Source organism: Macrobrachium rosenbergii, chromosome 12 (assembly GCF_040412425.1).
Source record: "Macrobrachium rosenbergii isolate ZJJX-2024 chromosome 12, ASM4041242v1, whole genome shotgun sequence".
Classification (NCBI taxonomy): Eukaryota; Metazoa; Arthropoda; class Malacostraca; order Decapoda; family Palaemonidae; genus Macrobrachium; species Macrobrachium rosenbergii.
In genome coordinates, this window is record NC_089752.1 from 23,548,001 (window position 1) to 23,568,000 (window position 20,000).

At 35.8% G+C, this 20,000-nt stretch overlaps 1 protein-coding gene across 1 annotated transcript in view; it reads left to right on the top strand.

Annotated features, from left to right (window-relative positions):
- The window catches only part of nrm (neuromusculin), a 450,715-nt gene that overhangs the window by 357,443 nt on the left and 73,272 nt on the right, over window positions 1-20,000 (top strand). Inside the window, 3 exon segments of the mRNA XM_067113685.1 lie at window positions 17,888-18,068; window positions 18,860-19,014; window positions 19,323-19,490. Coding sequence (XP_066969786.1) covers window positions 17,888-18,068; window positions 18,860-19,014; window positions 19,323-19,490 — 504 coding nt within the window.

A 20,000-nucleotide genomic window follows, 5' to 3' on the forward strand; every position in this document is an offset into this window, starting at 1 on the left:
TCTCTCTCTCTTATTTTTCCTTTTACCGCACACAAAATGTAGCTAAAATTTTAGAATCACTGCCCATTGCTCCATTTGCGTATTAGTATTCAGGCCGTTTTGAGTATTCTGTGACAGACAGACAGACAGAGCAACCAAGTCAATAAAGTATTCTCGACAGGTGATTTTGTTACACAGCATCAGTCTGTTCGTTACATCAAGAGAGTCGTCACCTGTAGCAATTGCTGTTAGCCACGTCAAGATAATAACTGTAGACTCATTATCTCTCACTTCCAACCTGCCCATAAACGAAGAATAGCGATTGATCCCCAGAGAGTAGGGGAGCAGGAACGATGTGGCTGCTCTTCTCTTGACCTAATCGTTAGACAGTGTCTGGTTGCTGGTCAGCTGTTGTCTGTCGAAGCTAGGATGGAGCCAGTTAAAGAAATAGGACGTGAGTGATCAGCTTCCGTTAGACTGTAATTAATGATAATGTAATTAAATGGCATAATGAGGCTGAGAGCGTTAAATCCATTTCAACTCAAGGAATCAACCAAGTTCAAAGGAAGATTAAATTTCATTGGTTTCTTTGATACTCCTTTAAATTTGCAGTTATTTGCGGAATTTTCTCTCTCTCTCTCTCTCTCTCTCTCTCTCTCTCTCTCTCTCTCTCTCTCTCTCTCTCTCTCTCTCTCTCTCTTTACTTGTATGGATTATGAAACAGAAAAGGATAATAAATTAACTGGTCAATTCATCTTTGTTTAGATATTTCTTGTTGGGCTTTTGATATGGAAAGTATATTCTACTATTTTCCATCATTGTTGTTTTGGATAATCTTAGCGCGATTATATACACGCATGTACGGTATGGTATGTATGTGCATGTATATATACTGTATATATGTATGTATGTATATATATATATATATATATATATATATATATATATATATATATATATATATATATATATATATACATACATACATACATACATTTATAATGTGTATATAGTTAGTTCTACCTAACTAAATATATACACATATAAATGTATAATAATATATAATATATATATATATACACACACATTTATATGTGTATATATTTAGTTAGATGGATAGATAGACAGATAGATAGAATGCTCCATTATCATATTTTTTTTCTGATCTAATCATCCACTTTCAAGTCGATGCCTCTCCCCATTTTTTCGCTCTGCTCATCTATTTTTTTTTTTTTTTTATCCTTCTGTCTTTGTTTTTCCTCCGGCGGCTGTGACCCCAGTAAATTGTTTCTCCCGAAGTATCTCTGAGAAACCTTTCACAGTCATGCCTAGAAAATAGCCCAGGAAGAGATTCCTTTCCCTTTTACAGTCCCTATAAGTTCTCCTCTCATCCCACCCTACCTCTCCCCATCTGCCGCCTATGTCGTGTCCCCCTTCTCCCACTGTCCCCCTCCCTCTTATCCTCTCTTTCCTCCTCTTCCTCCTCAAAATGCTCTTATCGCTCAACCATCTAAATGGGAAAACACACACTACGGATAGAACGCGGAAGAGCTTCCAGAAATTCTTCCTACCCCGATGAAGCCCTCTTCTATCAACTCCAACTCCCCCCCCCTTTCCTTCCTCTCCCTCCCTCCTCCCCCTGTTCCCCTTCCAGGCCTTCCATCTCATCTCCCCCTGGCACAGTCTAAATAGAAGAAAAAAAATACAGAAACTACCAAAATAGGAGGGGAAAAAGAATACCAGTTATTGCTCTTGATTTGCTATTATGCATCATTTTCACTGTGGTAATGTTACTAGCAATAATAACTTCATTAATGATGTACTTGGATACTCCCAGGACATCGATGAGCGGTGCAGCTTATATTAGGATGTTAAACGTGCTGCTGATGAAGATGTTTTTGGATACGAATGAAACAATGAAATCAGGAGGTAGGTTACAAAAGAGCTTCATCCGTGGTACTCATTGCTATAATTATTGAAAAGTCTTATACCTTGTTACTTTCCCTCTCCTACCTGGTTTTGGATCTCGTAATTTTTTTTTTTTTTTTGTGGGGAGGGCCAATTTTTCCCTTCTCTTGGGGATTTTAAGCTAGATATGAGTACTACTAAGTCGTTCCCGAGAACTTGTCACGGCATTTTTTCATTTATTTATTTAATATTTATGTTTTTTTAACTCGTTCGTCTTGTATATTGACATTTGAACAGATAGTGTACTAGTGAAATTAGAGATATAGCTTGAGGCAGTGTTAACAAGCCAAAGGAAATCTAAAACCGTTATAAACAATAGCAAACAAAAGCAATGCAAATATAAAACAGAAAGCATAAAAAATAAAAAAAAAGCAAAAATCTCTTAACGAGTACTTTTAACTTCTGCGTAACATTCTCGTCATATGGGATGAAGAAATTCTTGTAATTGCAGGTTCTCAAGAGATATGGGATGATTCGTATTTTTTTTTTTTTACACTCTCTTTCAGGGGAGACAGACTGAAGAAAAAGAATTTACATTCCTAATGAAAATCACTTTTGAATCGGCCTCTTTTCCTACTACGCGAGTTAGAGGAAAAAGTTTTAGGGAGAATTTTTTTTTCCGGACGAATTTGATGATCAAATAATTTTATGATTTTTTTTTCTTGGTCTTTGGGAGTGAAATATTTTCCGGATTGAATACTGAAAAAAAGTTCGTAATATTCTTCGGGTCTCGTAATTTTTTATAAACTTTGTCAGTTCAGTTTACTCTCTCTCTTCGTGCAAAGACTTCGATTCTTTTTCAAAAAAGTTTCTGTAGCTCATGTCTTTGATTTTAAAATTAAGCTTCGTCGTTCGTGGATTCAGTTCATGAGGTATTGATATAAAAGAGTGACAAAATATAGATGCGCATAAAAATTGCAAAGACAAGTTTCTTCTAAAACTGCCGAGTTATTTTGTTAACAAAAGTAGAAACTGAAACATAATGTTCGGGCATGAAATAAATTAGGATGAAAAATAGGAAAGTTACAATTGTCAGCATTCCAACAATGAATATATGTAGATATATACAGAAATAGATATATCTATCTACTTTATATATATATATATATATATATATATATATATATATATATATATATATATATATATATATATATATATACTTACATATGTGATATGTGTATATACAGTAAACACACACACACACATACATATACCTGTATATATATATATATATAATTCTGAATCCATCAGAGGCCAGACAGTCTTTCAAAGAGGCCAAGGCGTTAGCAGTTCACCCTGGCCTATCATTTGAGAGACCCGGGTTCGGTCCCAATGTGAGTCAGAAAGGTATTTCTGTGAAATACATCCTCATGTGTTCATTATAATATATATATACACATATATAGTATATAATGTACATTGTATCATACATACACGTATAAAAACACAATTCAAATAGCTTAATGTAAATATATATATATATATATATATATATATATATATATATATATATATATATATATACATATACATATACATGTACATATTGTATACATACATACACTTTACATATATATACATATATATACACACATTATAAAGCATAATTCAGATAGCTTAATGTAAATATATATATATATATATATATATATATATATATATATATATATATATATATATATATATATGTATATGTGTGTGTGTGTGTGTGTTAATATGATGATGTATAAATTTATATGTATTGTGTGTGTGTTCGCGTTGTGTAATGTATGCGTTTGTGCATGTGTATATGTATTCATGCTCGTTCAGATAACTTTTATCTGTGGATTTTATAAGTAATTCTTTTTTGTATTCAGCATTGAATCATTTAATTTATATAATACCTTCATCACGCCACCACTACTTGCATGTTGTAAATGGAGCATTGAGCAAATGACGTAACAACTGCTGTCTCTCTTCAGGTCAGGCCTCTTGGACGGGGAATGTGGCGGCACAGACGGGGAGATACCTCCTAAACAAAGCATGATGAGGCATCCCTTTGCTCTAGCCTCTCAGTCAGTATGTTTACCTTTCCTCTCCTCAGAGAACGGGAAAAACGGAGAAAATAGTGACAGGGGGAGATAGAGAGAGAGAATAAGACCCTTCTAATGGGTAGTTTGCATTTATTGTCAAAACTGGGATGGAAAAACAATTAGTTATTTCGCACGGTGTTTGCTTTATTACACACTCTCTCTCTCTCTCTCTCTCTCTCTCTCTCTCTCTCTCTCTCTCTCTCTCTCTCTCTCTCTCTCATATACACTAACCTATATATATATATATATATATATATATATATATATATATATATATATATATATATATATATATATATAATATTTCTGAATCCCATCAGGCCGAACCCAGTCTTTCAAAAGAGGGCCAAGGCGTTAACAGTTCACCCTGGCCTATCATTTTGAGAACCCGGAAGGTTCAGTCCCCAATATTAATCGAAAGGTATTTCTAATGAAAATATACATCCTCATGTGTTCATTATAATATATATATACACATATATAGTATATAATGTACATACTGTATACATACATACACGTATAAAGCACAGATTCAAATAGCTTAATGTAAATATATATATATATATATATATATATATATATATATATATATATATATATATACATATACATATACATGTACATATTGTATACATACATACGCACACACACATATATATACATATATATACACACGTATAAAGCGCAGATTCAGATAGCTTAATGTAAATATATATATATATATATATATATATATATATATATATATATATATATATATATATGTGTCAATCTGTGTGTGTGTGTGTGTGTGTGTGTGTGTGTGTGTGTGTGTGTGTGTGTGTGTGTATAAATTTATATGTGTGTGTGTGTGTTCGCGTGTGTAGTGTATGCGTTTGTGCATGTGTATATGTATTCATGCTCGTTCAGATGCTTTTATCTGTGGATTTTACTCAAGTAATTCTTTTATATTCGCTTGGAATCATTTAATTTATATAATACCTTCATCACGCCACCTACTTGCATGTTGTAAATGGAGCATTGAAACCAAATGACGTAACAACTGCTGTCTCTCTTCGGGTCAGGCCTCTTGGACGGGGAATGTGGCGGCACAGACGGGGAGATACCTCCTAAACAAAGCATGATGAGGCATCCCTTTGCTCTAGCCTCTCAGTCAGTATGTTTACCTTTCCTCTCCTCAGAGAACAGGAAAAACGGAGAAAATAGTGACAGGGAGAATAGAAGAAATAAGACCCTTCTAATAAAGTGGTTTGCATTTATTGTCAAAACTAGGATGGAAAAATAATTATTTCATTTCGCAGGTGTTTGCTTTATTACACTCTCTCTCTCTCTCTCTCTCTCTCTCTCTCTCTCTCTCTCTCTCTCTCTCTCTCTCTCTCTCTCTCATATACATAACCTACATATATATATATATATATATATATATATATATATATATATATATATATATATATATATATATATATATATATCTCTATATATATATCTATATATATATATATATAAAAATGTGTGTGTATGGAATTAATGATTTTTATTACTTTTCCCAGTGTCAAAAAGCTTCCTGATAAATCTGTTTTGTTTTCGATAATATTTACGTTTTCTGTTCAGTACATCGTGCAAAGTCTTCATGTAAAAGTGACAAACGAGGATGCATCATACAGATATGTTACCCGAACAATTCCGTGTGACCTGAGAATAACCTCATGGAGTGACATACAGTCTGGCCCGTAGAACTTATATATGGAAAGAAAACATGGCTTAAATGTAAAGGAATAACACTCTGCGATACAAATTCAATTCATGGTCGAATTAGACTACATTAAAGATCAATTTTGTTTTTGTTGCTACATTTTGATCTTGTTGGCGGCCTTAGAAATACGTCCTGCGTTCATGGCTTCTCTCTCTCTCTCTCTCTCTCTCTCTCTCTCTCTCTCTCTCTCTCTCTCTCTCTCTGCCTCTGCCTTTCGTTTATTCTTCTCATTATCTTCCTAATTTGTGGTTCTTCTGGCAATTAGTGGCGGGGCTGACGTAGGCCACGTCACCGTCTGTTCCTAAGTGAGAGCCCTAACTCGTCTTAACTTGAAGTGACCCAGCCACCATAATGCGGTTAAGTCCTGGACCTTCTCCTGATTTGTTGTCTTATTCGTCGCGTGTGCCTTTGTCACTGGCTGTGTTGATTTTGAGAAGACAGGGGCCGGCAGTTTCTGATAGAATTAAGAACTTTTGGACTTAGTTTTTCCTTCGAACAGGGGAATGACTCAACTTGTCCATGCAACTGCACAGAATAAGCAAGTAGGTTTGATGAATGTAAAAAGTTTTTCATGTACTTTTGACTTGAAATTTGCTACAGTGGGTTTCGCTTCATTCAGCTTCAATTTAAGAAAGCTTGCTCTATCATTTTCCTTATGAGCAATTGCGGTATTTTTAGATCGTTTACTCTAGTGCTGAGTGAATGATGCTAAAGTTAAGATGTTGGCGCAATAAATTTAGTGTTTCTTTTTCTAAATGGAAAGGCTTAAAAAAGATAGTCCGGTCACCTCCACAGAGTAAGATTTCAAATTTATCAAAGGTTTCTGTCTCGTATTGCTTTGCAAGCCTCCTATACAAAATTGTTCTATCATTTTATGTCTTGCAATAGGAAATGGCGGTGGCATATAAAACAGGTCTGTAATGAATTTTTTAACAAGTATTCAAAATCATCATTTTCATTTCTGGGTAGTATTTTCCTCTATTTGCTCTTGGTAGACACTACGACGTACGTTTATCTATGATTTATTATTGATTTTTGCGTGATGTATCAGGCAGTAGAATAAACAAATGAAAAAAGCCGATTTTCAGGTCTAAATTATTAAGAACTATCTACCGTTGTTTCATTGGTTACATTTGCATTAACTTTTTTTTGTCATATGGAAGACTGTTGAAAGTACTATCCCTAGATAACTCTGAATATATCTATTCAAACAAGTTATTTGATATAAATTATACAATATCTTAGAAACATAAAAAATAAATAGTAAGTGAAGAAGTTCTTACAAAGCAGTTTTGTGTGTATATATATATGTGTTTGTATATGTATGAGTATGTGCAATATATATATATATATATATATATATATATATATATATATATATATATATATATATATATATATTACGGTATTAATTCTATGTACATAGTCGAATAGCTGAGAGAGAGAGAGAGAGAGAGAGAAGAGAGAGAGAGAGAGAGAGAGAGAGAGAGGTACTTGCTTTTAATCTCCGAGAGTTATCAACTTTCTTCTCTTGTAACCAGAGGATTAACTTAGCCTAGAGCAGTACCAGTCATCTATCATTGTTCTAACCTTTTTATTGCATGCATTTAATATCCTGTCACGCTGTACCTTCTCCCATTCGAGAATATATATATATATATATATATATATATATATATATGCTATCTATATATATATATATATATATATATATATATATAATCACTATTGATGATGTGTGTGTGTGTGTGTGTGTGTGTGTGTGTGTGTGTGTGTTCATCTTTTTGTCCTTCTTTTCAGCTTAATCCCTGCACTTGGTCGCTGTTTTTAGAAGCCTCCAGCTCTTTCCGTCATGAACCGCTCATCATCATTGGTTTTGCGCAAATGTTTTGCGGACGGTTCCCCTTCCTGAATCGAACCCTCTTTATTTATCCTATTTATCAGGGCTTGGGGACCGGCAATTCTTTATACTTGCTTCAAGTACCATTTTAAGAGCTCTTACCTTCAGGCGTCAGATCATTCTTCCGTGAAATAACACTAGACCTGTGAGGACTTACTGTCTTTGTTGTCCCATGAAATTGGGTCTTCTTAGAAAAGGGTCTTCAGAGGTGAAAGGGTTAAGTGGTCATTTTGATTCACCTTATAGTTCTTCCCTTATATGCACAACATTACAGGAAATCTACTTTCATATATTGTATTTTTCCTTAGTCAAGTTATTTTACGCTGCCATCTGTTAGCATTTAAAGTTTGTCCTCAAGAAAGGGATATAGGGGTAGCGTCGTTTTGTCGCTACTTAACAGTATGAACAAAATTCTTTTTCCATTTATGCCGGAAGTTTTTATGCACTGTAAGCTCAGTCCATTAACACTTACCTATAAGCAGTGTCCAGATAAGCTAAAACCGTATGGAATACCCACTATAATACTATTTTTTTCTTCCCTGGACACCTGCATTAGTAAACTAATGCTTCCCTCCACCGCCCTTCCCTTATCGCCTCTTCATCCTCCCAGAGGCTCGCAAAAAAGATCCATGTCCCTTGTAGAGCTTCTCCCGCATTAACAGAATTAGGGCCTCCTTTTGTGTCTCCTGTGTGTAATATCAATCCGTGCCCGTGTTTGGTTTTTTATATAGTTTATTGGCTACATTAACATCCGGAAAAGGCCGGAGAGATGACGTACACCACCAACCGTAACCTTATTCATAAATCCGGATCCAGGCGGTTGGTTGTGACAGCTTACAACTTTGGATTCCCCCTCCCAACCCCAACCACCCTCTCTCTCACTCCCCTTCCCCCACCTCTTCCTCTCACTCCCCTCCCCATCCCACTCTCGAAACCGTCGCTAAACAGAAAAACGCAAAGTTTTTATATATTTTTTATTTTTTTTCTTGTATTGACAGATTTAATTTTTCTAAACACTTGAGTTTAGTTTACAACTTAGATGTTTATTGCAAAAGGCTCGTTCAGGGATAAATTGGGTCATTATGCGAGTAAGTAATAAATGTGCAAAGGTTAGAGAAAGAGAGAGAGAGAGATAAGAAGGAATAAGAAAGGAAAACAAACCACATAGTCTTTTAAATAACCATATACAGTTTACCAAGTGTTACATATTTCTTAGAGTATGGCATTTGCACTTATTTGTGTGTCAATATCAATGTGCACATTGATATTGACACTAATGAGAAAATTATGGAATTTGCTGACCTAAGCGAAATGAGTTTCTTAAAGATAGTCTCGCATTAATTGTTGGTGCAATGTGACCAAGTTTTTATCATGTTACTCTTTTTGTCATTTACAATTTGAACTTGAAATGCTTTACGAATTCTCTGGATTTTAGTTTGTCTCTCATCTGGCCTGGATTGTAATGTGGCAGTAGATTATTAACAAAAAAATACCACAAATGAAGAAAATAATTTCACATCTTTCTGTGGTATTGCAAAAGATACGGTCTTTGCATATTGCAGTTAATGGGGCCGTTAGACATTCTGACGTTTTGTTTTGACATCTGAAGTCAAGAATTCCTTTTAATGTCTTATGCTATTCTTCAAATAGGCATGGAGTCTTTACCATAATCCATTCTACTTTTCGGAGAGAGGAGCGGATTAATAGGAGGGCGTGTCGTCTCATTCATAGACACTTCTCAACATTAGCCATGTATTTGCGTTTCATTAAGTTCTGTGTGCCCGACGATTCAGTGAAGTCTTTTCTCTCTCTCTCTCTCTCTCTCTCTCTCTCTCTCTCTTTTCTCATCCATCTGAAAGGATCCTCATGGACGAGACTTCTTTTGCGTCACTCGAGTAATGGCAGCGCTGCAGCTGACTTTTCTTTTTAGGCTCATTCATACCAACACTCCCCCTCCCCTATCGCCCTTCCCCCTCCCCAATCCACATCCATACCCTACCCCCACCCCACACCCTTTTATTTTTCGTAATTGGACTTCCCGTCTCGTGTGATGCGATGTACTCACAGTATACCTGTCTGTTCGCTGGTTTTCGTTCTGCTTCAAAAATTGGCATGGGATTCTGCTTGTGGTGAATAGTTTTATATATATATATATATATATATATATATATATATATATATATATATATATATATATATATATATATATAATATATATATATACATACATACATACTGTGCATATACATAATGTGTATAACCTATATATACATATAGTATATATATGTACATAGATATGATAGATAGATATGAATATACTCACACACATACATACGCGTGATTTTATAACTGGAACTCGGTTTTTGTAAACGTGCTTATACATTCAAGTTGCGAATATCATTTAAAATGGCTTGTAAAAACAAAAGAATCAACAAGCGTATGTAATTAAAAATCCACAAAAAATAAGGACTTACAGGATACAATGCGTAAAAACTGCGTAGTTCAAGGCAGAAGGCCGACTATGAACATATTGTTCTCCTTCTAGAAATACATAAATAAAACAAATTTCTGGAAGAGGTTGCTCAAGTTATTTTTACTTCGGATATTTTAGTGATGCTTAATTTATAAATTAATTTTCTGTGTCAGTTCCTTGAGCATCCACTCTGCTTTATTTTCTTTGTCCTTCTTCATGTTTATTTAGTTTTGTTATATAAATTTATTAGTTTAAAGGAATACTCTGTGTTCCTTAGTATTTTATCATTATTTTGGCAGATTTCATTTATTCAGAAGTGTGAATCTTGCGTTTTTCATTTTAGATTCACAAGTAAAAAATTTACTTTAAAAGTTTATCTAATTGTGATAAGTGAATAGGAGAGCTTTTCTCTACGTGAAGTGCTTAAACCAAGTCATCATAATTGAATTCCCAACAAAATTCTTATATTTACAAGATATTTTTGTAAACTTGACAAAACTGTTTGTTCAAATAATCATTTGGAATTTGTGTACCACTTTAGAATTGACTCAAGGTGTGCGTGTGTATGTGAGAGAGAGAGAGAGAGAGAGAGAGAGAGAGAGAGAGAGAGAGAGACCGCCAGTGTTGGAGAAAGCAGGCCTTTTGTTTATCCTACCACTGAGAACTCTATTCAGAGCCTCTTTCCAAAACACACCTACCTCGCTCTTCTTCCTTGTACGGAGAAAGCGACACGCCACAGGTCTTAGAAGGTCGAGAATCCTATTAGCCAAGCATGACTGATTATACTGTACGGGATTCCCTTTGATATCCTCGCTGCGAACGAATCCTACCTGTGTGATAGCCCGTATGTAAAGCAGGGCGCAAAGACCCCGTAGAGTTTGGCGTATCTGTTGACGTGCTTGTTGAGAGAACCAGTTTATGATGCTGTCGGAAAAGCTTGTGGGTTGTCGCGTGTGTTTAGATGTATTGCCACTCTCTCTCTCTCTCTCTCTCTCTCTCTCTCTCTCTCTCTCTCTCTCTCTCTCTCTCTCGTGGAAGTTGCCAGAGCTGGTTGACGTAATTATTGCATAATTATTTTTTATATTAACATGAAGGACGCCCTTGAAAGGCTCACCTGCACAGCTGTTTTGAATGAGGCGACGTGTGTTATGGTCGCGCATTTTGCCAACGATTTCTCCGGGTTGTCTCTGGGCAAGAAAATGATCTGCAAGATAAATGCAGTGGCACTGAATATGATGAATAGAATTAGCGCTTTTGATAGCAGAGAGAGAGAGAGAGAGAGAGAGAGGGGAGGGAGAGAGAGAGAGAGAGAGAGAGAGGAGGAGAGAGAGAGAGAGAGAGAGAGAGAGAGAGAGAGAGAGAGAGAGAGAGACTGACTGACTATAATCTTTTCACTGCTTATTGTCGAAAGCACAATTAAAAAATTCGTTCGCCATTCATGTAATCCTCTCTCTCTCTCTCTCTCTCTCTCTCTCTCTCTCTCTCTCTCTCTCTCCAACTCAAGCTTGCATTAAAAGAAGAGTACTTGAATTCAAGCCTTCATTTACGAGGCCACTGTATGGAAAACTGCTCATAAAAGGCATTTGTTTGCACCTTCCGGAATGCGGGCTCTAAAGTTACATTGTTATCTGTTTTTATTTTTTTTTTTGCCTCTTTACTTTTACACCATTGAATTATTGCGTCATTAACCAATGCATCCTTGCTTAGCCATAAAGATATACCGGCTGATAGCATTACGAGGTAACAGGATGTATTGAATGTGTTCTTATATTCTCTTATGTTGTAGTTTGTTTAATTTTTCGTATCGTAATCTCTTATCTTGAAGAGAGAATTAGAGTAAGAGATCTATTCCATTTCATTTTGAATATCTAGAATAAATCTTTCGTGTAATTTCTATAAAGTATATAATGTTGCTTTTATTTTTATTGTAATAATAATAATAATAATAATAATAATAATAATAATAATAATAATAATAATAATAATAATAATAATAATTATTATTATTATTATTATTATTATTATTATTATTATTATTATTATTATTATTATTATTATTATTATAGCCCAAGATTGGAGAATTACACTAACCAAATAAAGCCTGATATAAAGACTTTACACTTGAGATTTTTGTTTTGTTTTGTTTTGCCAAACAAATTCACGACAGAACGAAAATCGTTTTCTCCTTCTGTTCCTCTTTCCCTTTCCACACCCTCCTCTTTCCCACCCCGGCCCCCCCTTTCTAACCCTTCCCCCACCTCCACCCCTCACCGTAGTCTCTATGAGTGTTTTCATACGCAATGAATGTCTTCAGCTTCCGGGGAGTTTCTTAACGCATGAGTCCCTCACGCAGATTTGCAAGCATGATACAGAGCTTTCGCGTCGCGCTTCCAAGAAATAAAGCCTGCCTTTTACCTGGTGCTCTTTATGAGGTTGTGGCGGGGGGGTGGGGGGCGGGTACAGGTGCGGGGCAGGGAGACGTGAAGAGTAAGGGAAATATGTATACATTGCCGTTTCGGTCAGTGTAGTTGTTCACGTTGCTCAGTAAAATCTTTTATTTTTTTTTCTTTTTACTGAATAATGCTTCTGTCGCCATAGCAATGAATGGGATCAAAAAGAACATGTCACTACTTTCGTTGTTCATTGTAGTTGCTGAACGAAGGTTAAATTATATATGTTTTTCTCAGTAGTGAGTGACTGATTTCGCATCCCAGTATTATATCTCTTCCATGGTTTCACGGAAGTGGCCTATGGTGGTCTTCCACTTGAGCAAAAATGTATTCTTATATAATATAATTAGCGGTGCTTTACTCCACTCGGAAATTTTTTTTTCGTACAGTATTGAAAAAAGGGACAATATTTATATTCCCTTTTGCTAGGTTCAAAAATGTCTGTAAGCAATTAGTGGTGCTCTTCTCACCGCTGAGATATTTTATTTTATGCAGTATTGAAAACAGGGACTATAGTTACATTCCCTTTTGCTAAGTGCAAAAATGTCTTATTTAGTAATTGGTGGTGCTCTTCTCACCTTGGAGATATCTCATTTCATACAGCATTGAAAAAAGGGAAAGTATTTATATTTCCTTTTCCTAAGTGCAAAAATGTCTTTTAGCAATTAGCAGTGCTCTTCCCACCTCGGAGATATTTTATTTCATACAGTAATGATAAAAGGCACAGTATATCCATCTCCTTTTGCTAAGTGCAAAGTGACATCTAATTTTTTTCCTTGTAATGATAAGGGACACATCTTATCTCGGCTATAGATGTTTTCTGTGACCGAGAGAAAAAGACAATATATTCAGTGTTGTTGACTGTTGGTGCCTCATTTTCTCTTCAAAGTGATGTAGGGTTACTAGGGTGAAGAAGAAAGGAAATAATGTTTATGTTGACATTTCTGTCTAAAGAGTTTTCCAAATGAAAGCCTTCATGTTGTTTTTTATGATAAGTAGTTTCTCGTCATAACTGTTAGCCTGAAGAGAAGAAAAAAGGTTAAGTATACCTTAGTTTTACCAGACCACTGAGCTGATTAACAGCTCTCCTAGGGCTGGCCCGAAGGATTAGACTTATTTTACGTGGCTAAGAACCAATTGGTTACTTAGCAACGGGACCTACAGCTTATTGTGGAATCCGAACCACATTATAGCGAGAAATGAATTTCTATCACCAGAAATAAATTCCTCTAACTCTTCATCAGCCGGTCGGGGAATTCAATATGTTTATGCTTACCTTAGCTCTAGAGTTTGTTACATCCAAACGGAATTTCTTTCCCTTGATTTTTACTTCTTTTCTTAACATCACAACCTTCCGTGAAGTACGTCATCATTACCGCCATCATCGCGATCAAACCCTTACTTCCTTCTTCATTATTACTACCACAGCCTCGTCCCCCTAACCTTTCCTTTCATCAAGAAAATGCGCTTTGACCGAGATATGATTTTTCCATTCACGGAAATCTCATATTTAATGAGGTAAACTCAGCCAGTGGTTATATAAACCTCCTATCTCTCTCTCTCTCTCTCTCTCTCTCTCTCTCTCTGCTGAGAATTTTCCGTATAATCGGCTTATTCGTACGTGGATGATCTTGTGGAGGTTGTGTCAATGATATCAAAGGAGATCCAGATTCGCTTCCCTTTGATGTCGTGAGCTTCAAAATATTTTCAGGGTTGACAGTCCTCCTCTCATTCCCTGTTGTCCTTTTCCCTTTCGCTGAAGTGGATGGATGGATGTAAGGGATAAGGGAGTGGAAAATGAAGGAAGGACGAGAGAGAGAGTGAGAGCGAGAGAGAGAGAGAGAGAGAGAGGGTGGTGGTGTTGACGAATGAATTTCCATTACCACGTTGGTCTCCCATAATCTTTGCTGTCGTTATCTTCAGTATATTTTTGTTTTTCCGGGAAATATTTGCTCTATATATTTTTTTATTTTATTGAATTGAAAACTGATGTGTTGGTGTGTTGTTTATCAGGAATAGTTATTTTGTAAGTTATTTTGTATATGAGACGCTGACGAAATTCACGGCTTCGGAATTCCTGTTTGTGTCTGTGCGTGTGTGTGTCACAGTATGTGTTTTAGTGTCATTCACTCTTACATGAAAACAACTCTTAAATGATTCCAAGAAAATCTTGATATAGTTCATAAATATATGTATAAAAGTGTTATTGTAACTTGATGTTCACTGTTACATCTTTTCAAATGATATCGATAAAACAACCGAAGGCAAGAATGTTAACGATGCTTGTAGAATATGCACTAAAACTTTCTTTAGTTATTTAATTTGCTTTTAAAAAGTAGGTTGTCAAAGATCAGCTGCAGGAAAAAAAAAATTTTTTTCATTTGTTAGTCGGTTTTGACATTAGCTGCATCATCGTTAGCAAAGGTTTCGCTGTGTAGCGTCGTCTGACTTTGAACAAAATACTATTTGCATATTCTTTTCATCTTCCTTGTTTTGCCTTTTTGCTATTCCCTTAAAAAAACATTCCAGTCGCCATAGTTCTACCGTTGGTTTAAAATTCATTTCCTGTCTTTTCATTTCATGCTTTTTCCCCACTGTAACTGTTATTTTCGCCCTCTCTCTCTCTCTCTCTCTCTCTCTCTTCTCGCTGGGAATCATTTGTCCCTCTCTTTCTCCTTTACTGATCGTTTCATCAACCCTTACTTTCAATCTTTTGTTGGCGTTTGTTGTCTGAGTTCCCCGTTTTGTTGATTTTCCCTGCCATTTCTAGTATTAATCTTCTCTTTCTCTTCCCTTTCACTCTCTCCTTTTTATTCGTTTCTTTGTAAATATTCGTTTCCCTTTGTGAGGTTTTTGTTGCCGTAAACATCTCTTTAACCCAATTCTTTCCCCCGTTAACTGAAGGTTTTCCCGACTCGTCTATTCTAGTTACTGGTCGTTTCAGGGCAAATTGTTTAGTATATATATATATTTTTTTCACATCATCTCGGAAAGGAGTCCCTGTTACGGAAGAATTGTGAATTCATGGTTGCATGTTGTAATGATATTCGTTCAGCATATCACGAACAAGATGATGAGGGCGCTGCTGAGGTTATAGAGATAAGAAACATTTCTAGAAATATGATAAATGATAGGATATATTTAGTTGAACCTGCTCTCTCTCTCTCTCTCTCTCTCTCTCTCTCTCTCTCTCTCTCTGCGCAGGTCAGTCCGCGGGTAATGGTGAGTGGTAGGTGTCCGGATCGCTATTAAAACGGTCGTCAATACACATTTTATGCTTCTTCTCACTTGGAGAGAAGTTCTCAATCATCGTCCCCTTGATTTTTTAATAGTTCTTTGATGCTCTCCATCAGCGTTCTTGAGATTTTTTTTATTAAGTCTTTCTCAATCAGCGCCGGGCATTTTTCATCTCTTACCCCTGCTTCAAATGTCTGTCTCCTTTAATATTGTGTGTTTGTTGGTTCCTTTTTCTCCTCTGATTTGATTAGGTCACTAACGGCTCTATAGTATGTTTTTGTTTGTTTGTATATTTTTTGCCAAGGAGTTTTTTAGGGGGGATCAAAGATATATCTCTTTGCTTTGCGATCACAATACCTTCCCGAATATCTTGTAGGGTTTACCATTTCAGACAGTAGTTATTCTATTTGTTAGGCATTCTTGATATGTTGTAAAAATTATAATATATAAATATATATATATATATATATATATATATATATATATATATATATATATATATATATATTATATATACTTATATATTGAAAATAGGTGTAAATGCTTACGTTCCTACAGAGAATCTATCTTACAGCTCAACCCTAAAACAAACGCTTAATTTGTCGTATTTCAGAATCTTGAATTGCTTACATAAACCATGATGGTTGTGAAGATATCTAATGTTTCCTGAGTTTTCATAATACTTCTGTCTTGTTGAATGTGCTTTTATGCCTTTGTTAAACATATTTCACCTTTGATCATTATTCTTTTGTGGCTCTAGGCGTTTCGTCTACTCCACCGACTCGCTAAAAAAGATGGGAATTTATAACTTAGCAGCATATGGTATTATTAAGTTGAGCATTATATGATTGCCGTTTCTATTTCGAAAATTACAATTGAAATGGGAATAACAACCTTCCAATTAACTTTTCGAAAAGGGGAATGTACAGAAGAGCATTCCTTCGTTTGAAATCTACTCTCATGGGATTAATATAAAACATACTTTCCTATGTAGTTACTTCAAGAAGACATTATAGAATATACTTACTCTCGAAAAATCCTTTTTAGAAGCGGACTAGAGAGTTCTCCCTTGAATGTATTTTAAAACGGATGTACGCAGAAGAACGTTCTTTCTTTAGACAAATATCTTTGGAGGAGGACTGAACAGGAGAGCAGGCTTTCCAAGAGCAGTAGATGGTAGCATAGAGCATCATTCTTCCAGTCTGGAATCACTTCCAAAGGGAGACTTGAATAGAAGAACAGTCTTTAGTTTCAGTGATTTGAAAAAAGACATTCTTTGAAATCCAACGCGGCAGGTTTGCTGAACAGCCCTGCACACTCATCCATCAGAATAGCGCACAATACGCTGACAGCGCAAAACTGTTTACGTAAACGGGGAAGTGCGCCGTGCAAATGATATATAAACAAGCGGACACCATACGAACACTGTCACCAGCCCTTTTGACAGTGAAAGGGAAGGGGACGGGATGAGGGAGACAGAGAAGTCGTATATGAATTATTCATAAAGTCAAGAAGTTTTGACTAACACTTTAACGAAGCAAACTTTGCTAATTTCCCCTGGTTTGACTAATCTCATTACGCTCTCATTAACACGGCGTTTTTTTCCACATTTGGGGAAAACGCACTAATTACCTCATTATTTCATACTCATCATCAGAGAGTTTGTCAAGTCTTCCGACTCAATCATTTAACGTCTTATTTCACGTCAGATTTGAGATTATGCCTTTTTTTCGCAGTTATATTGGCGTTGTTGAGGGCTTCAGTCCTTGATGAAACCGTTTTTTTTTTATTTTTTTATGTAGTCCTTAATGAATCTTTTTTTTTGTGCATTTCGCATACTGTAAAAATATAACCCTTAAATGCAGTAGTACTATTCTTACCTCAGCTTAGATTATTCTTATTTCACCTTAAATATTGCTTTGTTATACTCAGTAGTTTTAGTATTGTTGATGACTTACTTCATTCAGGAATGGGACTTTACGTTTAAACTTTCCACTCACTGGGATAAAACGATCATTAACCTCCCTCATAACCCCGTTCTTCTTCTTTCAGGGTTGGTAAGACGATATGAAGTCGATGGCCTGGCGGGCGAATCAGTGCACCTACCCTGCGAGGTAGACAAGGCTCTCTGTGGAGAGTTCCACAGCATCAAGTGGTATAAAGGGGTCGACAGAGTGTTCATTTTCTCCGACACCGCCAACGTGAGGAAAGCCATGGGACCACTTACCGATAGGTAGAGTTAACCTTTTTTGCCGTTTTCTGGATTCCTTGAAGGCATCTCTCTCTCTCTCTCTCTCTCTCTCTCTCTCTCCCTCCTCCCCAGATATTAGAAGATATTTTTCTTTGCTTTCAATCGTCGTTTTGAGTTAAAAGTCAAGAGATTTCAGAGGATTTCGTTTTATTGTTTTCCCTTAATCCTATTTCCTTGTAAACCTTTTTACTCGGTGCTCAGTAAAAATGTTTATAAAAGTCAAATAGGGTTTTCTAATATATTAGAAATATTTTTGCAGGAAGTCTCATCTTCATGACATGTACCCTGGCAGTTGTTTTCATCCAGTATATTTTTCATTGGCTTTTGCATTTCCTGCTTCGAAGACAATCAGTAATGGGAAGTTTATGTAGTGGTATTTAGAGAGAGAGAGAGAGAGAGAGAGAGAGAGAGAGAGAGATTAGATGTCATTGTATAACACTTTTCACCTGGTAGACGTGAATGTTAATGTAATTCATTTAATTTTCAGGTACATTAACAGTAGAATTAAAATGGAATTAGAGAACGATTTTCTTAAATAATAGTACAACTTTAGCGGATGCTCTAGTCTGGTTTTGTCTCAGTAATGAGACAAATTATGAGAGAGAGAGAGAGAGAGAGAGAGAGAGAGAGAGAGAGAGAGAGAGAGAGAGAGAGGGAGGGAGGGGGAGAACTTTCCTTCAGAAATTAAGACAAAACGAAGTGTCTCCATTAACATTTCTCTTTGCCACTGTAGTACCATTAGGGTAATTACTCTCTCCTCTTCCCATTTACAGAACGGATTTCCATTACGTTATGAATGGGACCGACAGTAGCTTACAGATCTTCCCATTGAGGACTGAGGACGAGGGCCTCTACAAGTGTGAGATTACTTACTTGGCTGTGAGGGAAGAGTGTTCGATTGTGCAGTTCATCAACCTCACGACGTATGGTGAGACATCCAAGTCATGTTCCATTTTTCTTCGTTTATATATTATTTTTCTTTCTATTATTTGAAGCACTGGATACTGCCGTATTCCTTTTTTTTTGTTATTTTAATATTCTACACTATCACGTAAATGTATTTTTATTCTCTTGACTTGTGCTAATTGAAATAACTAGAGATAAAATGGATAAATGTACTCTGTAGAACACCTCAAAACCAAAAGAAAATATATCATGTTAGCAGAGTTTATTTTACAATACAGTTTCTTCTTATTGAGTTATACACCATTAAAACGTTCTTCCGTTCCCCAACAGCACTTCCCACTTACCTAAGTTTAGCTTTCGAGGACGGATCTCCTATTGACAACGGCACCTCTATAGGTCCCTTTGACGAGGCCACGACGCTCACCGTTGTGTGCGAATCCGGAGGTGGAAAACCAGTGGCTCGCGTCACTTGGTGGAACGATACCCAACCTTTAGCAGGTAAGGCCACAGACGTCTAAACTCTTGTTTAAATGGTTGATGGCGTTTGGAAAACTTTGCAGTAAAATAATTCTTCTAAAAGGTTACGCATATAAGAATCTTTGTGGTAAAAATAAATTTGCGTGGTTGATATATTTATCCAGATTCAGCGTTGCCTTGTGCTGGCATGAAATTGTTAGATAATTACATAAACCATTAAATTTAGATTTAAGAATTTAAAAATCTTTGTGGTGAAAAGATTTGCTTGGTTGATAGAAAACTTCATATAATTATTAAATTTAAATTTAAGAATTTAAAAATCTTTGTGGTAAAAGAAACTGCATGGTCGATAGATAATTGCGTACAACCATTAGATTTAAATTTAAAAATTTAAATATCTTTGTTGTAAAAAAAATGACATGGTTGATTGATAATTACATAAAAGCTACACTGGTTATACTGTGTACTTGAATGTTTTGTAGTAAGGAAAAACTGTCATGGTACCGTTTTGGCATAGTGTATATTAGGTGC